This window comes from Vombatus ursinus, unplaced genomic scaffold (genome assembly GCF_900497805.2).
Source record: "Vombatus ursinus unplaced genomic scaffold, bare-nosed wombat genome assembly UNPS02014809.1, whole genome shotgun sequence".
NCBI lineage: Eukaryota > Metazoa > Chordata > Mammalia > Diprotodontia > Vombatidae > Vombatus > Vombatus ursinus.
The window spans coordinates 15,984,316-16,004,190 of NW_020954587.1; the positions used below are offsets into that span (position 1 = coordinate 15,984,316).

At 38.2% G+C, this 19,875-nt stretch overlaps 1 protein-coding gene across 4 annotated transcripts in view; it reads right to left on the reverse strand.

Annotated features, from left to right (window-relative positions):
• Positions 1-569: 569 nt before the first annotated feature.
• Positions 570-19,875, reverse strand: part of RUNX1 (runt related transcription factor 1) — a 341,271-nt gene continuing 321,965 nt past the window's right edge. For all 4 annotated transcript variants that reach the window (XM_027875542.1, XM_027875543.1, XM_027875545.1 and 1 more), the window contains 2 exons: positions 11,819-11,980; positions 570-3,751 (listed from right to left, as the gene is read on the reverse strand). In XM_027875542.1, the coding sequence (XP_027731343.1) occupies positions 3,273-3,751; positions 11,819-11,980 (641 nt within the window). In that variant the 3' untranslated portion in view covers positions 570-3,272. The remainder of the gene's footprint in view (positions 3,752-11,818; positions 11,981-19,875) is intronic.

The following is a 19,875-nucleotide window of genomic DNA, read 5'->3' on the forward strand; positions in this document are numbered from 1 at the left end:
GCCAGAGTCTCACACACACACACACACACACACACACACACACACACACACACACAGGAGATGAGACTGTTTAGAATTAAGGAAAAGGAAAGAACTGAGAAATACGAGCAAGTTGAATTCATGAGACAATGAATAATATACACTAGAATGGCTTATCCAAATTTTCTTTTCAATTCACCAAATGCTTCCTGAAACCTTGGGCAAGTCACATAACCTCACTGGGTCTCAGTTTCTTCACCAGCAAAAATGAGTGTGTTGTACTAAATGGTTTTTAAAGTCCCTTCCAGCTCTCAATCTATAATCCTTTGACATCATGAAATTCAATTATTGGCCATTGTAGGAGGCCTCAAATGATATGCCTGAAATAGTACACCTTGTATTTTGTTCTCATTTTTGTAATCTGTGAAGGTGTTTAAGGCAATTCCTTAAGAAAAATAGCTATGAGGTCTGAGTGAAACTACTTTCTAATAAACAACAAAGATTTAGTTGACTTTTAAAAAAACTAAATATTGTTTGTTTCTGTGTGTCAGGAATGACATTCCCAATGACCAACTCAAAGGATTAGTAACTATGGGTCCAATTAGATAAATAAGAGATACCTGCTTTTTTTTTTTTTAATGAAGGCTTAACTGGAGAGAATATTTGCTTATCTCCTTGTGTTGGATACTAGGTTGAATTCAAGATGGATTACCTAGAGGTGTTAGAATCTTACTGGGAAAGATTGAAATTTTTCATCTGTTTGTTAGTAGTGACTACTTAAATAGTAGTCACTACTTAAGGTCATGAGAGATAATGTGGCAAAAATCTTATGAAAACAAAATTGTTTAATTTGGGAATGTGAGCTGAGGTTTCTTTTAAAATGGAAATTAAAAATTTTCCTATCACTGTGGGCATTTTTGCTGCTAGCAAATATAGTATGTAATCAAACATGAAACTGAACTGAAAAGAGAGTTTTAAACCTAAAAATTAAAAATTACCAACATTCTGAGTTTTTCTGAGATGTGATATAGCTCTTTCATTAGGTGAAAATGGTTTGACTGACAACATAAATTGTTTAATCTGTAACTTTTTATACCAAAGTGCTACTGCATTCATGTATAACAAATAAGCAAAAAAATTTCTTTTCTAAAACTCAAAAACAAGTTGTTTTTAAATAAGTCCAGCTGTTTTGCTGCCTGCAGCCAAGAATCTTTTCTAATTTGAAATCTTAAAAAAATTCTTTTTTTAGCATCAAACAGTGATGCAAAGTCGAGTTTTCAAATACTCTTCAGAGTTGACCTGCAATTGTTTCTTCTAATTTAAGAGGTACATTAAATAACAATCAGATAATTTTGAACAAACATATGTCAATATTAGCAGTTTGTATTTACCAAGTCACACAACTGCATTCCAACTAAATCTTCAAACAAAAACAGTGCTATAAAATGTAGAGTGATGCCTAATCAGTTTGAATCTTAAGGATGGGCAGGAATACCAGGAATCTCCAATATCATAGTGCTGTGTGGGTATAGTGGGTCCTCCCATAGAATTCAGGGGCCCCCCCTTGTGGAAGCATAGCTGAGGGTGGAGAGAGGAGAGAAACTGCAGCAGGAGTATGGAACTGGTTTCCATCTATGCATAGTGTTGCTGCATTGAAACATAATGTTGGTGTGCATGTATAGTGATTGATGCTGTGCATCCAGATGTCAACTCAAATGTCAGCCCCTGGATTCACCTGCTGAAAACTCAAGGAAATAAAAGCTTTTCTTTTCTACTCCCCACTTTTTGAGGTGATCAGAAACTTTCTGCCAGGGCACAAGTACTAAGTTTAAAGACAAATTTTCTATAGGCTAAAATACTTTGTGGGCTCTGGCTTCAGAAGTTCTTCTGATCTTAGATCTAACTAGTTAAAAAAATAGTTGAGACTCACAGGTTCCCATATAATTACAGCTCCACTATGACATATTCAATATTGAGTGTCTGAAAAAATCGTGCAGTGAGCTGTCAGGTGTCAGAAACAGACTTCTAGGCCTGTTGGTACTTTCTCTGTAGTCAGTGGAGCCTACCTGAAGACACAAAGGCCATACTGGCTTTCCTTATTTGAAGAGAGGCAGACAGATATGATATGTTTTGTTGAATAGAGTTCTGTGTTCCTGATTCTTAGAGAGGCTCTCAGTGTTTGAAAAACCAGTTAAAACGTTGTTTTTAACTACAAAGTAGTTGATTTAAATGAAAGGGAGTTAAATGTAAACAATATTTCTGGATTACTAAGTGATCCTATTACCCATCCTTTTTCACCTCAGCCTTTTTCCATGTGATATATTTAACTTTGGTTGCTACCAAAAAATAAAAATGCAGTACTTGATTATTTTCCCTCTTACTATAAGTACATTTAAATAATAAAAGTATCAACACACAAGTAAATGTCTAGAGATCAAGATACATAAATACCTGGGAACTCACTATAGGAGTACAGTAGTTGAAAATGACCCAAGGCTGTAGCTGTCATTTTAAAAACAACTACACCCAAGTTCAAAGGAAAAGTTAAATAAAACCTCAATGAAAAGGGAATTGATTCTTTCAATTGTCAAAGCAAGAAAGAAGCAAGCACAGTTTTATATATTAAAAAACCACCCAAATGCAAATATGCATTTTGCAATTTATAAGGTGCCCAAAAAAGAAATAAAAATGAATTAGATGCAAAAAAAGATGAGTTGCATTCCCCAAAACCAACATTCCAAACTTTGGAATATACAACTTAGCTAAAAATTTAAGTCAAGGATATAAAACCTTTCTTTTATTCACAGCATTGCTAAATCAGAAGCATTCACAGTTTCCCTCTGGGAATCTACCTATACTTCCATACAACTATTAATGGGTCCATATGGTGAAGTGGACACACTATGATTGTGTTGGGCATAAAGATCAGAGATGGGTCAAACAGCATTTGAGAACTGTTAGATCTCTGAAGCAGTGGATGCTTAAGAGGCCATTGGTCTGGAACTAGATCAGAGTAATGACCTATTTCAAGACCAATGAGTATAACCATTTGGGGTCCTTTTGGTTCCAGAAGGCTTTATCTCCTGAAAAAGGGACCATTTCAAGGAAAATATTGTTCTTCTTTGCACATTGCCTGGATGAAATAATGACACAGTGGCCAGATGGCCTAGCCACCAGAGGGAATTTCTTCTGAAAGGAGTGAAACAGCTTTCAGGTCCCTTAGGGCATTTAGAATAACTTTGACAAAGAGTAGATCAAAGCAAATTCAGTCCTGGCCCATCTCTAGGTAAAATTCAATATGGCCGCCACACTGCTTCTTCCAGCCTTGCTGTGGTGCCCATGTTGGTTGGGGAGTTGCTGTGACTGCCTTCAGCTTCAACCACATCACTTTGGTTGGGAAGATTGGGGTTGAGGAGGGTAGATCCTGTGGAAGCATTAGTGCAAGGAGGCAGGATTCGTGGAGGCGAGCGGTCTCCACCAGACATCATTGAAAACTGATAGGACCCTGCTGACGTTCCATAGTAGAGATGGTAAGATGGTGAACTTGTCTGAAAGGGGCTGCCTTGAGCCTGAGAAGAACCGGGGTATGGAGGGGGTAAGTAAGTGTGGTATCTTGTGGCAGTGGTCATGGCAGACATACCAATTCCTATTCCTGAAGTGACTGGAGTTGGGGTATAAGTAAAGGCTCCTGGGTAATGCATACGAGCATCAGAAATGGAAGGAAGAGTCGGGAATTGCCGAGGATCACTGAATGCTGTCAGGTCAGAAGCAGCTGTGGGAAGGAAAGAAGATGGAGCTGAAAACAGACTGAGTGATGGAATTAGTTATTCAGGGTATAACTGGCACATTTTAACAATGCTTTTAAGTAAAAACAAATGGGGAAAATAATCACTAGTATTTTTCCAATGCCTTAACAGATTAGCAGCTAGGTGGCATAATGAATAGAGCATTGGGCTTGGAATCAGGAAGTTCATGAGATCAAATACAGCCTCAGACACTAGCTTTGTGACCCTGGCCAAGTCATTTAACCCTGTTTGCCTCAGTTCCTCATCTGTAAAGTGGGCTGGAAAAGGAAATGGAAAACCACTCCAGTATCTTTGCCAAGAAAATCCCAAAAGAGGTCACAAAGAGTCTGAAACAACTTAACAATTACAAATCAGCCTATGATATTTTTTTCCAGCCCACTCAATTCTTCCCTACTTAATCAGTCTGAGTCTTATAGAATTGTATTGCTGGAAGGAAACAGAGTAGTTACCTAGTCAAAAACTCTCAATTTTATAAATGAGGAAGTAGAGACCCAGAGAAGTTAATTGACTTGCCCCAAATCATACAAAGCCAGAATTAGAACATAGGTGTCCTATGTCTAGTTCGGTGCCTTTTCTAATATATCATATTGCCTTTCCAATTGGATGCTCCCTGTCATTAATACATGTAGTAACAATGAGCATTAGTAACTTACAGAAATAGTGTCATACTGGTTTTTATTTTGTTCTAAGTTAAGTTACTTCAGGCTGCCTCATGGACTTGTATGTTGACTTAAGGTACATTTCCCTTCCTCCCCACTCCAATCCTATTTTTCCCCAAAACTGATAAGGTCGTTTTTTTATATAATTCTTCCATAATTTACAATTATAGGTGCTATTTTGCTTGAAGTTTTTTTTTTTTTGACATGGGCCTTCTTTTATATAAATATATTTTTCACATTCTGAGATTCTCATAAAATTTATGTGGAACGAATAAGTTCTAGTTGTAAACTCATTTCCCTTGAATTGTGCATTTACAGCTTTATTGACAGATATTAGTGATCCCTAAGGTAGCTCTTTGTTCTTAACCAAAGGCTGTCCCACACATTTGTAGAAAGAGCTGGGGTCAGACATGAGAACCCCTGTGGGATGTACAGACAATTTTGAGATCAGGGATATATAATATACTGCGTATAGTTTCTGGGAATAGGGTAAGACTGCATGACATGATTGTTAAATTATGTATTAATTATTAGTGATGATGATAATAAAACAGGAAATAAAGTTAATATAATCACTACAGTTATAAACAATCACATCTTTTAGATAGTTCTCATACACACAAAATAATTCTATGACTCATCAGATTGTGACAGTAGACATTGTCATTTTGCTTGAGAGTTAATACAAGGACTTGACAGAACCAGAATATTGCTCTGAGGATAAAGGTTTCAATGTGGACTATTCAGATTTGGACGATAGTAATAGGTGACCAATATCCATGTGTTTTAAGCCTATTATTCTAGCCAGAAATTAATCTAACACACATTCTTGAAATGAACTGATCTGTGGATTTGGAATGACTATGGGGAGGGAATGTTACATAGTGGATGGAGTACTGGACTTGAATTTAGGAAGACTTAGTTCAAATTTTACCTCCAACACTTGCCAGCTATGTGACCCAGGGACAGTCGCTTAATCCCTATGTGCTTCAATCAACTATTTAGGACTTAATCTTCTAAGTCATAGATGAATGGTGAGCTGCATTGATATATGGCAAAGATGTAAAATACATGAGTTATGGGTCGCTTGTGGTCCACAACACTCCCAACCATGGCCCAAACTAGATTAAAGTGTAGTTCCTATCTGACTTGAATATGTTGATGTGCTAATAAAAAGAGAAATACATTAACATGAGTGTTTTCTAAATCAATAGGAGGCCTGCAAAGATCCTTTATATAGTTTTTATTTGAGTTTGACACCACTGGTATAGGGTATTCCTACATGGGGAGTTCCTCATGATGACAAAACTACAGATCCTTCATAGTATGGTGAAAAGATATTTTGTTTGCTCAAAACCAATTAAAGTTTATGGCAACGTCTAATGTTCATACCAAACTCCTAACTCCAAAACAACCCATTAGGAATAGCAGCGGGTCTCATTTTCAAGCAGATATGTCTACTAATCACTATTGGAGCAAGTCAGACACCAGGACAGAAAAAATATTATAAACTGGTTGTAGCTGGAGATTATCTTTCCTGTCTTCCCCAGGACAGAATTAGAGAATCTTATAGTTGGAAGGGATGTTAGATATCATCTAATATGATTTCCCTTCATTTTGCAGATGACTAACACCTAGAGAGGCAAAGAGATTTATCTCAAAATATACAACTAGTAAGTCACAGAAGTTGAACTTAGACCTTCTGGTTTTAAGTTCCAGGCTCTTCCCATAACCTGAAGCTTCTCTTTGCTCTAAAGAACAGCTGTTCCCCACACTTGAGCTCTCTCCTTGTGACTTTGAATCATGACATCTGCTTTTGCTAACTCCCAAAGCTGCTTTGCTTTCAGTCAAGCTAGAAAACGTATATCATTGTTCCCACTATATCATCCAAACTTTTGTGAGGGGGCAGGGTCAGGAGAAGAGATTTAAGCAAATGAAATCAACTTGTTTGATTTGGTACAATGTCCAGGCTACAAATAAATGAGTTCACTTATTTCTAAAGATTGCTTCACCTGCCCTGAACCAGGAAAGTTGAATTTGCTGGAAAAATGAATGGAAAGGTCATTTAGTTTCACTGCCATGTCTGCAAGTATGATGTCAGTCCTTGCCCAACCACTATGTTGTAACTACCTAATACAAAATTACAGACACCAGAAGGGGCAGGCACAGCATTGAGCTGTCAGGGGCACAAGAAATGGAATGAAGCTATAATTCTAACTGTCAGGGCCAAACACACCTCACTGTATTCATCTGGAACATTTTGAAGTACCTACTATGTATGAGGCACCCACATTAGGTGGCAAGGCTACAAAGTAATAGATCTTCTGTGCCTCCTTGGTTGCTTTCCAAAACCCAGCATGCTTTTGCCAAATATTAGCTATTCCTCATTACCAGGAACTATTTCTCAAGCCCAGTTGTTCACTGGACTCATATTTCCCTAGTGAAACAGCTCAGAATACCATGTGTCCCAATTCAAATTGTCCATCTTAAATGTTTGTTTTCCTTTTTATATCTAGTCTGACAATAGAAAACTACCCCAAACACACAATTGACTATGATTTACCTATTGCTGCCTTTGGGCTAGCCTTAATACACATAGCAGTGGAGGTGAGGCTGGGGGTCCCACCGTGGCTCTGGTTTAAAAGTAGGAAGTCTGAGGATTAGCAAGTTTAGGCATTTGAGATGGAAATGATTCACAAATGATCACTGGGCTAAATATTTGCCATGACAGCTCAACTCTTCCTTCTGAAGTTTGACATGGATGAAGGCAGCTCTACTCTATTGCCCCTCCTACCATCCCCAAAGGATTAAACAACCTGAGCTGATAATGGGCCTCTTTAAAAGGATCCTTTGCATGACTCAGATTAATGCATGCTGATAGTCCTTTCATTTGGCAGCTACACATCAATTTTTTTTTAAGGAAAAAGGAAGAAAAATTGAGATGACAACTCCTTTCAGATAAAGTGGATAATTTGCTTGAAAGTGTGTGTGCGTGTGTGTGCATACACTCCCTGCACACATCTGCAAAGAAGGAAACTCAGGGAGGTGGGGAAGGTAAAAGTAATACAGAGTAGTTTGACTGGATTAAAAGGTAGAGCAGACAGTGTAGTGTCAGGTTCTCAAAGCTTGTTGGCTGCTGAGGCAGTTTTCTTTCATGTACCTTAGTCCCCTCCTATTCCTAAGTTTATTACAATACTTTGCAGGCCTGCGTTATATATGCTTGATTTCTTAGGAAGGGGCATTCTGCCAAGTTTAAAAGAAGTCTCCATTTCTGTTTCCTTCAATTAGCAAATGCAGGCCTGTAGCTCCTTCTTTGTCCTGAAGAGCAGAGTATAAAATGGCACCTGAATTATTTTCTCTGGAAATTCCAGGTAATTCGCCCCCCCCCATTTATGTCACAATTTCCCCATCGTCCTTAATTGATCCTTTGTTAAGTTGGTAACCACACAAGTTCTTAATCAACCCCTTGTTGTACAGAAATTAAACCAGGATCCATCTTAGGATAGAATGGGTTGTCTACCTGACATGAACTGAAAACGACAACAAAAACATCCTGGCCAAGAGAGCTGCTGACATAATGAATACCAACGGACAGCCACATAGTAAGGAAATTCCCGTGGAAGAGGGAAGCTAAGGCTATACAACATAATGGGTCCAAGGAAAACAGTACATGATTCAGACACAGAATATAGCCAGTGTACATAGCTCAGATGCCAAGACAAGTCAGGGGAAGCTGACACACAGGCCTTTGAAAGCTAACTTTGTCCCTCAGGGACAAACTCATAAGAACAAGTAAGATAAAAATTGCACTGTCATCACCTCTACCCTTAAACCTCCACACAGCAGGACTCATGAAAATGGAGGAGTAGATGCTAGAAAGTTTCTGAAAAGAGAGCGTCAGCTAGTGCCACCATTGAACCCTAGTTAACTTGTTGGCAATTCTACCAAGGGCTGTCAAGAACCTTTACAAAAACCCGGTCGGGATTTAAGCATATCATCAGGAGCCTCAGTTGTCAATAAAAGAAAGTATGACAAGGCATTCATTTGAAGCATGTGGCAAGGGAAGGATCTTATCCTCCATCCTCTTATCCTACCATGACTGTTCTTAAAGGGAAAGACCACAAAACTAACGTGTCTTAACAGAACAAAGGAAGTGATAATCTCCCTGTACCCTGCTCTATCAGAACATATATGGATTATTGGGTTCCATTCAGATATCAAGTTTTAGCAGCAACATAACATCAATAAACATAAGCTCATCCAGAGGAGGCCAACTAAGAGTGAGGGGACATGAAATTACTCCATAGCAGAATCAATTGTAGGAATTCGGCATGTTTAGAGTGGTGAATCTGAAGGACTGGTCAGTTGGAAAACTGTGGGTTCTGATGTTTATTAGTTGTATGGATATGGCCAAGTCACTAAGCCTCTCTGACACTGATTTTCCACATTTATCAAACAGGGATAATAATAACTTGTATTACCCATCTCACAAGGTTGTTGTGAGGAAATTGCTATATGTCAGTGAAAGCTATTTCTTTAATGCCAATATTCTCCTGGTAATGCTTTCACATGGTTGTGAATCATGGAACAACATGATCTTGGAATAACCCAAATTGCCAGTGACACAAAGGATAATGAAAAGAAGGGTGGTGGGTTTAAGGAGGCTGTAGCATATTACCAACAATGACTTTGGAGACAAGAAACATCAAAGGTACAATAAAAAACACATGCCTAAAAAAGGAGACAGGTTGGTCATGGACCAAGAATGTTAGACAATAATACCTTTTTTTCCAGTTGCCTTGTCATACTATTGACTCAGATTGAGGTTGCAGTACACTCAAACATCAGATATTTTTCTACAGGAACTACTGACTAGTTATGTGCCTCCCCCATGCTGTACTTGAAAAGCTAATTTTTTGGGCCCTAAGTTTATTATTCCAAGTTTATCCCTATCAAATTTTATCTTATCCAATCATTTTATCCTGTTGGAATCTTTTAGGATTCTGACTTTGTGACCCAGTGTGTCAACTCTCTTTTCTGCCACATCTCATTTGCATATGTGACAGGCATGCCTTCTATGTTTTTTCTAGCTTACTGATAAAAACATTGAACAGTACAAGTGAAGGGCAAATCCTTTTGGCATTCTACCAGAGATGTCCTTCCAAGTGGACCTAGACCCACTAATGACCACTTTTTGGATCCAGTCAGTTAACCAGTTCCAAAACCACTAATCTAGTCAATGTAAGTCCTTTGTCAAATGTTTTTGCTCAAGCCTAAGCATACTACATCTATAGTACTTCCCAGATCTACAAATCTAAATACTCTGTGGAGGATTTATGAAAAGACAGAAATAGTAAAGAATAGAGAGACTGTTTTCTTCACTGATGGGATCATAGACCTATCTTAGTATTATTAGCATCCTATGTGGTCCTAGAGAGAAGGACTGGGAACAATGACTATAAGTGACAGGGAGATACATTTTCACAATTAGAATTATCCCAAAATGGAAGAGTCTTCTTCTTTAAATAGAGAGCTCCCCATCATTGAAAGTGTTTAAGTGAGACTGGAGGACTATTTGTCAGGGATATTGTAGGTGAGATTCCACCATATTAAAAGATTGTACTAGATGTCCTCTAAGGTGCCTTCCAATTGTGAAAGTTTATGATTCAAGTTTCCATTAGCAAGACTGATGAATTTCTATATCCTATTCGGTTTGGCTTATCTCCAATTCCATAGTTCTAAACAATATTTTTTTAAAAGTGGTCAACTGGAACAAAGAAAACAATTTTCATTTTCCTTTTCAACAACTGAATTTTGCCACATAAGGTCAACTTCCCTTTCCATTGAGCAAGGTGATCTTAAGAAGCAGAAGACCAAATTGCTCACAGGTTAAAGGACTAACACTTAATATGCCCGTGACAACAAGAATTGTCGTAAATAGGACAAAGGGACTTACCATTGGGAAGTATAAATAAAAGCACCTGATGTCCTTGACTCTGTGTGTGTGTGTGTGTGTGTGTGTGTGTGTGTGTGTGTGTGCATATACACTGCTCATTTCTGATGGTTTTAATTTTTGCTATATATTTTTCTTGCTTTAGATGCACTGGTGAATTGTTAATGGTGGCCTTATGAAAATTGACTCCTATCACACACTAGGTTAAACTCATAGTCTACCTACCCTAGCATTTTGCCTTTGACTATATTAGCTGCAGAAGAGTATGGTGACTTTCTTTTATATTGACCTCAAAAATTAGGGAAGCTTGGCAAAACGTGAGATGGTAAAATGAGATGTTCTGGGTTGACTTTCATATGACCTAGGTTCTAATTCCTGCTCTCTCACTACATTGATATATGACCCCAGGCAAATTACTTCTTTGGTCCTCAGTTTCCTCCTCTGTAAAATGAGGGAATTGAGATACATGACTTTTTTTAGGCTGCTTCCAGCTCTAATAGCCAATAAATCTGTTCTTACCCATGCTCATGTCATGAATTTAGCTAAGCGATTTTTGGAATCTTAATATTGGGATAATAAGCTCCACAAACAATGTGATAAAACAGAAAGAACAATGAATTAGAATCAAGATATCTGATTTTATGGGCTGGCTCCAACATTAAGTGTGTAGTCAAGTCCCTTAGACTTCCCTGGACCTCAGTTTTGTCATCAATGAAATGGGGATACTAATGCTGATACTATGCTGCTAGTTACAAGAAAAGCACAAAGTATTCTCTAAATAGCTGTTGTTATTATTGTTATGAATTGGTATCATCAATCTTTATAAGTTTTGTTTTTTTATTCCAGGAACTCTGTGGTTGCCGACTGGACTCTGCAATAATTCAACTTTCACAAACTAAGTCCATCATTGTAAGTAAAAGTATTGCAGTTATATTTCAGGGAGAACCCAAATGTGGATGCATGTGAACAAACTAGACCAGACTCATAGTCTATCCAGCCTAGTGTGGGAAGAGAAGAGGATGGTGCAATGGCAAGGGAATTGAATTTAATAGAAGAGAACTAAAGAGGACCTAGCACCAAAGCCCAGCTCTGCTAGTCACCACTGGATGACTTTGGGCCAGTCACTGGACTTTGATGACCCTCGGCCATCTCATCTATAAAACGTGGCAGTTGGATCCAAAGTTCTCCAAGGTCTCTTCTAGCTCTGAATCTACGATCCTACAATTATTTCTGGTGGCAAAACATGCCACCATGTTCATGTTCACCATGCTGCCATTTATCTTCAGGTCTTGAACATGGTATGTTTTTCAATTCAAAATATCTTTCTACCCTCCTTTCTTTCTTTTCAAAGTATCTTTCCCATCCCTTCTGCCTCCCAGATCTTCTATGACCAGAGCTGTCAACAAATTTCGAATACTTACTTGAAAGTCGACTGGAAAGCTCTGCAGAGAGAGACGTCATGCCACTGGCTCGCCCGGGAGAAATAGGTGTTGCTGGGTGTACAGAAGGAGAAGCAATAGATCCCAAGTATTGGTATGACTGGTCATAGGACCAAGGAGGAGAAGGCTGGATCTGCTTTGTATCTGGAAAAAAGAAGAAAGAGTTCATTATAACAGAGAAGAGAATTATTATTCATATTATTATGATAATTGTTATGGGTTCTCAAAGATCATGCTAAACAGAACAAATTTTGCAGGATCCTATTGATTGATTTTAAATATAGGCCCAGTGGTATGCTGCATATCTCTTGTATGAAGACTGGGCCTAATTAAGGCCTGAGAGGTACATGACTAGTTTCTGGCTACCAGGTAGTGATTTTTTTTTTCAGCCACAGCAGCTCACAAATACTATCTACTAAGGTATAGAAATTGTTTGATCTTCATCATTAGTGGTGGTATTGAATGAATCATAGATTCTAAAAGGATATTATTATTATTATTATTATTACCATTCTAGGACCCTATAACAATCAACAAATCTTTGAATCTTTGGTTAAATACATGTTATTTATATTCATCTTCTGGTTCCATATGTTGGAAAAGAAGGTAAGCTATTTGATAATTCACTGAGAATGAAAAACAAAAGATGGACAGTTCATTTACTACAATGATGCCCCCAGGATATTAATGGAACAAGAAAAAATGCCTCCAAATAGTTGGGTAAATGCTCTATGCAAGACTACAGAAAGACACAGATAATAACTGCTTGAGATAAGAATCCACTGAGGGATTATAATCCACAGGGCATCCTTGCAGATGAAATCTGGGAAAGGACCACCAAAGTCCTGAAGTAAAGTATCAAAAGTGCCAAAGTACAAAGTACAGTGATTGTATACAGGATAGATATCAGGATATTTAACAGCTACATTGATGTGTCAATATTTCAAATCAATCCATGAGCACTTACTGAGAAGCATGAAGTAAGCTCAAGGCATTGTGATAAGTGTGGTGAGCTGCCCCACCTTCAATTTATTGTAAAACTATAGTTTATTAGGACTCCTTTGAGAATTTGCATCTGATTAAATTTCTTTCCAAAGATATTGGATGAATCCACATTGAAAATAATTTTTAAAAAGATATAGCTTCTTAGAGTGAAAACATTAGTTTAAATTATATGATGGCCAAGATTTCAAGACTTTAAGTAGATGGATACTTATGCTTAAGCCAAGTCTTTGGACCACTTTTATCATCAGAAAGCATTTTTCAGAATGCTGGTCACCTGTATCCTTAGTGGTAACTAATTTCTGTGCATCCCAACTTAGATGTATGTAAGCAAACACAACTGGAGAGAGAGAGAGGGTAATATGATATAGTAGAAGAAGCACTGGATTTGGAGTCAGAGGACTGGTGTTCAAATACCAGCTCAGCTACTTGCATGCCCTGTTATTGTTTGTCCTTTATTTTCAAAAAGGATCAGTGACATCGTGGGTGATGTCTTCATTTGCTCATGAATTGGATTTAAGCAAGGCAAAGTTGCACAAAGTTGTCAGCTTCACTCTCTCTTCCTCAAGTCCAAGAGCAGCAAAAAAGTCAAGACAACTGGCAATGGCCCAGGATGCAGTAGATGACCTTAGCATCTTTGATGTCTGACCAAGTTCTAAGAGCTCCACAGCACCTGCTTCAGCTGTCTTCATAGTCATTGGAACAAACTGTTCTCACCCACCCATTCCACTGGGGAAAGTCTTCTCATGCTTGGGATAGACATCATCCTAACTCACTGACAGATTTGAGGCCTGTTGGTTACCTTCATCTTGGTTTAGCCCATCTGCTGAGAAGGTTTTACCAGGGTGTGGCTGCTGTGCATGCTACAGCTTCTTGGAGCCACAGGCAAGAGTAGAGTGCCAGGTGGGCACCAAAGGTTGATGACCAGCCCTGAAAAGGGCTCAGCATCCCTCACACCAGAGGTGCTAGTCCTCCCTCAATATCCCATATACACTTGAATACCCTAAAGCAAGAGGGACAGGGTGCCAAGTTGAGGCATGGCACTGTGGAGGGTGTACTGGCATTGACTTCAGAAAGACATAGGTTCAAGTCATAAGCATACTAGTAATGTAACTGGGCAAATCATTTAACCTTTTGTTACCCTTATGAAACTCTCTAAGAGAACAAGTTGTGAAGTAGCTGTAGATCTGCATGGATAGCAGGAATTCCACACCGAGAGCTCCCTACACCAATGAAATCACATGTTGAGTACAAAAAAGAAATCTATGCAAGCGTTTTGCTGATGACCATTACAGAAAGCCTTTGGAAAAAAGCCCAGGTTGACCCTTAACCACAACCCTGACCTGTAACATTCTAACGCATACTGGGAAAATGTTTAATCAGAACAAGAAGAATACCACTAGTGTGGAAGGTATTATGATAATGTGATGTAATGATAGTATTACATCATAGAAGAATGGAAACAGTGCTGTGTTTGTAGCCAGAAGATTCAGGTTCAAAGCCTACCTTTGCTCCTTATTATCTATGTAACCCTGGGCAAGTTGGTCTGTGCCTTTTGATACAGTGGACAGAGCACTGGACCTAGAGTCAGGAAGACCTGAGCTCCAATCCAACCTGACACTTATTAGATGTGTGACCTTGGTTGGACAAGTCACTTATCTTCTGTTTGCTTCATTTTCCTTAACTGTAAAATGGTGATAATAGCACCTAACTGACAGGGTTGTTGCCAGGATAAAAGGAGATAGTACTTGTAAAGTGCATAGCACAGTGCCTGACACGTAGTAGGTGCTATATAAATGTTTGTCCCCTTCTCCTCCCTCCATTGGTAAAAGGAGGGGGTTGAACTAAATGATCTAATAAGGTTCCCTTCAGAATTAAGTCCTATGATTCACGTGGGCCTGGTTTTTCAAAAATATGACATGCTTATAGATTGGAAAGGAAAACTCCAGCACCAGAAACATATTGAGGGAATTAAGGGATGGTTATTATCCCATCACAGAGCAATAATATATTTCCTTAGGGTGCAACATTTATTTCACTTTTTGGGGCCATCTGTTTTGAAATAAGGACAGAGCTCAGGAGGGCCCTTAATAAAAACTGCTTCACAATGAGGATGCTGGCCACTAAATACCTCCTCTCAAGTCCCTCAAAGAAATATTTTATGTGATACAACATAAAGAAATTAGGAGCTCCTAAATGACGTATGTTTTCATTTTCTATTTAGCTTATGAGAGAACCAGGCTATTGAAGAAGGAGTTTCGCTCTGGACCTTTCCTTACACATTCCTGAACAGAACTGTGTTTTGTAGAACTCAGGAGCAGTTGGTCTCAAAATAATAAGTTCGTCATAAATTTAGGGATGGAGAGAATTTAGGGATGCGTTAGTGGTCATCTAATTCAACTCCTTCATGAGGATTTTCATGAGGATGTGGAAACTAGGGGTCATAAGTCAAAAGATGTGCTCAAGGTTACACAAAACTGGGACTTGAACCTAGGTCTTCTAACTCCTGGTACAGTGTTCTTTTCATTGTCATGGTGCTTTTCAATTTTAGCAAGGGATTTTGTAATTCTTTAGTTAAATTAAATTCTTTATTTTCTTCCCAATTTCAGGGATGGCAAAGAATGATAGCTACTTTAAATTCAGAAGAAATGTTCCATTTGGGCTGAAGGCCCTGTAGTATCTTCTAGACCATCAGTGCTTCCCAGCACTTACAGTCAAATAGAGATAGCAGGAGAGACATCTAACTATGGTTCTGAGACAGTGAATATTCCACATCTGTACTGAATTTTTGGGAAAAATCTAGTGAACATTACCATGCTTGTTTTTCGTTTTTGGGGAAAATGGATATGGAAATGGATAATTTGAATGTAAATATGGAGATATGTGCATATATTAAATGAGTAGATAATACACAAATATCATTTTAATTATTTAAAAGGCAAACAAAAGAGGTTTTATAATCGTCATAAAACACTCCAGGGTGTGAATTGCGGTACTGTAATTCATGCTTGTTGTGAAGACAGCATAATGCCCTTAGCCTCATGTCTAAAACCACACTAGGCTAGGCATATAGTATTATGCCATAATTCAAGCCATGTCATGTTTTACTGCAGTGAAAAAGTTGTGTTAGGCTTTTCCAAACTCATAATTAAACCATACAAACATTGCATAATAGGTTTTATAGCCTTTCAAAAATAGGCTTTGATAAGATGGTCTTAGGATCAAAGTCCATGGCCTTCTTCTTGTCTTTTCATAAGGTTTGGTGATTTTCCTACTAATTTAAGACCACAACAGTTCTGCTTTCCAGGAAAGGATAGGATAAAGGACTGAAAAACACAAGATGGTCATGTGGAATTGGACATTTCTCAGTTTAACAAAGGCTGAGTGTAATTTGCTTTGGTTTGCTTTAAAATTTGGTTTCATTGTCATTAGAGGGCCAGTAGGTGGTGGTGGAGAGCTTCTAACCATGGCTTAGAGAATTTAATTACAATGATAATTATTAATTAAAAAATTAAAAAGAAAAACAACTATTAAGTGTTCACTGCACTCTAAGAGCCGCATTTTACATAAAAGTTAAACCTTGACCTCATGAAGCATGTGTTCTAAAACAAATAGGACACAAACAACATGAAAACAGATACAAACTATGGGGAAGCCATGTGGGATGATGGGAAAGAACATGATTTGGAATGAGGGACCTGAGTGAGAATCGTAGCTCTGCCCTAGGTATGTCATTTCTCTTGACTTCAGTTTTCTTATCTGAAAAAGGAGGGAGTTGGGTTAGATGACCGTTAAGTTCCCTTGCAGTTCTAAATCTATAATCCTGTGGGGCTTTTTTTTTTCCTGTAATGATTTCTTATCTCCCTCTTAGTCTATTCCTATATAGAGCTTATATTCACAAATACACATATATTCTTTGGTAGAAGGATTATGATGGTTAAATGCAATTAAAGGCATCTAGAAAGCTCAAGAAGAAGCTGGTGAGTCCAGAAAGCCTCATTCTATTTTATTTAAGATAGTAGAGACCATCTGTGACATTGATGCTGCTACTTGTGAGGAGAAAAAAAGAGGGGCTAGATAAGAGGATGCTAACAAGAAATACATATCCCTTTTTCATCACTTTGAGAATGACAATAAAGAATACTAGAGCAGGAAAAGACATCTAATCTAACCTCCTTTATTTTATAGAAGAGGAATCCAACTTAGGTCAATTGTTTCTAGGTTCTATGCGAACTTAGTCAAGTGCTTCCCATCTCTGGGCCTTAGTTTTCTGTGCTGTGAAATGGGGAGGGAGAGAAGAGATGATGGGAGGAGTGATATTTGAACATCATTATCTTTTACCTTGAATGAAATCATTCCAACTCTGAATTCTGATGAAAGTGTGGTCTAGTAGAAAGAGCACTGGGTTTAGAATCAGGGAACTTGGGTTTGAATTGGATCTCTGTCTCTTAGTAATAATGTGACCCCATGAAAATCATTTAAACCTCTGGGTCTTAAGTTCTTCAACTATAAAATGAGGGAGTAGAATTAGATTGTATATAAGACTCCTTTGACTTTAATAATCGATGATCTAGCCTAACCCTTTCGTTTTACAGTTTGAGGAACATGAAACATAGAGAATTAGGTCTTGCCCAAGGGTCCCACAGGTAAGCAATCAGGAAAAGTGAGGTTTAAAGTTTGGTTTTCTAAACCCCAATTCCGTGTTTTTTCCATTATATCATACTTGATAATCATTGGCAGTGTTGGGACTATAATCCAGGTCTCTCAATTCCCAATTCAATGCTCTTTCATTTCTTTAAGATAAATTTTTATTGAAATCTTTTATTTTTACATCACCAAAATTTCTCCCAGAATACCTCCTCCTTTCCTTCTCAGATAATTATTTCACATAGCAAATAATCTTTTTAAAGAAAAGAAGAAGTATAAGAAGAGTAAAACCAATCAGACATGGGAAAAGTCTGAAAATAAATTAAATGTCCCAAACATGGGAACCTACCATCCCTACAAAGGAGTGGGGGTATGAGTGACTTCTTGTATCTCTTTTTTCACACCATGTTTATTCCTAGTAATTTTGCAGTACTCTTGATTGTTATGTCATGATTTTTTTCCATTTCCACTGTTTTAATCATTTGTATGTATTGCTTTTTTGTTTTTGCTTACTATAATCTGCATCAGTTCATGTAAGTCTTTTCCATTTTTCTCTGTATAAACCATATTTGTTATTTCTTTTAATGTTCTTTCCATGGCAACCAGACATCCAGGCTCCCATAGGTACACCTATGTTCTTTTTGAAAGGCTGCATCATGAGGACATGCACCTGTTCCCAAATCTTGGAATCAGTTAGCGCAGTTGTTCAGTCCCCAGCTTCAATGTCTCATAGTCATTAGCCATAACATTTGACTCAGGTTAGTTTACTAGTTTAAGTTGCACAGCTAATCAGTTATTCGAGAAACATTTACTATGCATTTGCTTTTGGCCAGGCACTGTGCTGACTGCTGGGAATACAGACAGGCAGAAGCTGTCCCTGTCTAATACGGGAGATGGCCTGCCAACCAATAACTGAAAGCTGAAGAACTTGGAGTGATGAGGAGGTAAAGGTGTGGTTATCTGAGTAACATTTTCTCAATCTAATGTCTTTTAGAAGAGAGAAAAAAAAGACACTGTAAGTATCACTTTAAATTTGGATATTCTAGAACTCTTATCCTATCCTCTGTTCACAAACTCTCAAGGTCAAGGGAGGAAGGAGACAGAGCATACTTTTTCATTGTTGATGGCCAACACTGTTGTATCCTCTATCTCTTGAAGATTCACTCACCCCTAACCGTATTATTTTTATCCTTTGCGTGCACATCAGCTGTACTATTCTCCCTAAAGCCCTGGGAAAGAGGAAGGATGTTGTATGATAGGGCCACATTTAAACAATCATGGAAAACTAAAGAGCATAAAGTTATTCATGGTACAATACCGTATGGTACGTGTGTGTACATATATGTGTGTATAAATACATATACAAACTCATATATCTATCTATCTATCTACATATTCTTGATGAAAGATAAACCCTTGAGGCAGTGTTTTCACCTGATCTGTCTCCCCTCCCCCTTACCAGGTTGGTACTGGATAAGACATTTCTCAGGGTACCATTGAAGTTCACCTCCTAGTAGAGTCTTGCTTTATGCTGTAACAAAGTGTCTTGGAAGCTCTCAGAACATACTACAGGATGTGAGTCAGGCCTCAGGGATGTGATTCAGTTTCCAGGGTGATGTGTCAGGGCGAGCATTGATTGTTCATCTCTCCCATCATCACCACCCCATGAGACAATCTGGGTTCCCCTTAGAAAAGGGAATACCCCATGATGCTCCTCCCTCCACCTTACTCTCTTCTCCTCATAATTCTAAAACCATTTCCAGAATGACAAAAAAAAGATGCCTTACAGTTACAAATGGTAATCTCTGGATACAAAGAACCATTTCCCTGAAGCTCTGGCTTGGTTTCCAGAAATTGTGTCTCAGCTTAAGTGTCAGGAGTGAAAACAAGTTTTTTAAAAACTGAAACTAAAAATAGACATTAACTACACATAAGTCCTAGCAGTAGATGGTTAACTGGTGTGTTATCCTGATCAGTAAAATCTCATGATAATATAATTCAGTTCTTACAAGCTCTAGATCCTGAAGGGGAAAACAAACAAGTAAATGCTAGGAAAGACCTTTGTTGGCTGCCAACCATTTATCTCTGACTGGCTTGCAGACATCTTGGTTAGTCATGGGCTGGTAAGTTGCTTTATATTAGCATACTTTTCAGGGAAACAGCTAACACCAAGCTGGGGCAGAGGCCTGCCTTGGGTCGGCAGCTTTTAAAAAGTCCTTTGGGGTTTTGAGTTACTAACTACCCATGGCAAAACAGTGTGGCTTATGATGTGCCAGCCGGAGGGAAGTGAGAAATGAGTATTGCTCCTACAGAGCTTCAATGATTGCCTCTAGTGTACTTTTTCCTTTCCCTCTCCCAGTTGTGAGAGAATAGGTGTCTTTGTGGTTAAA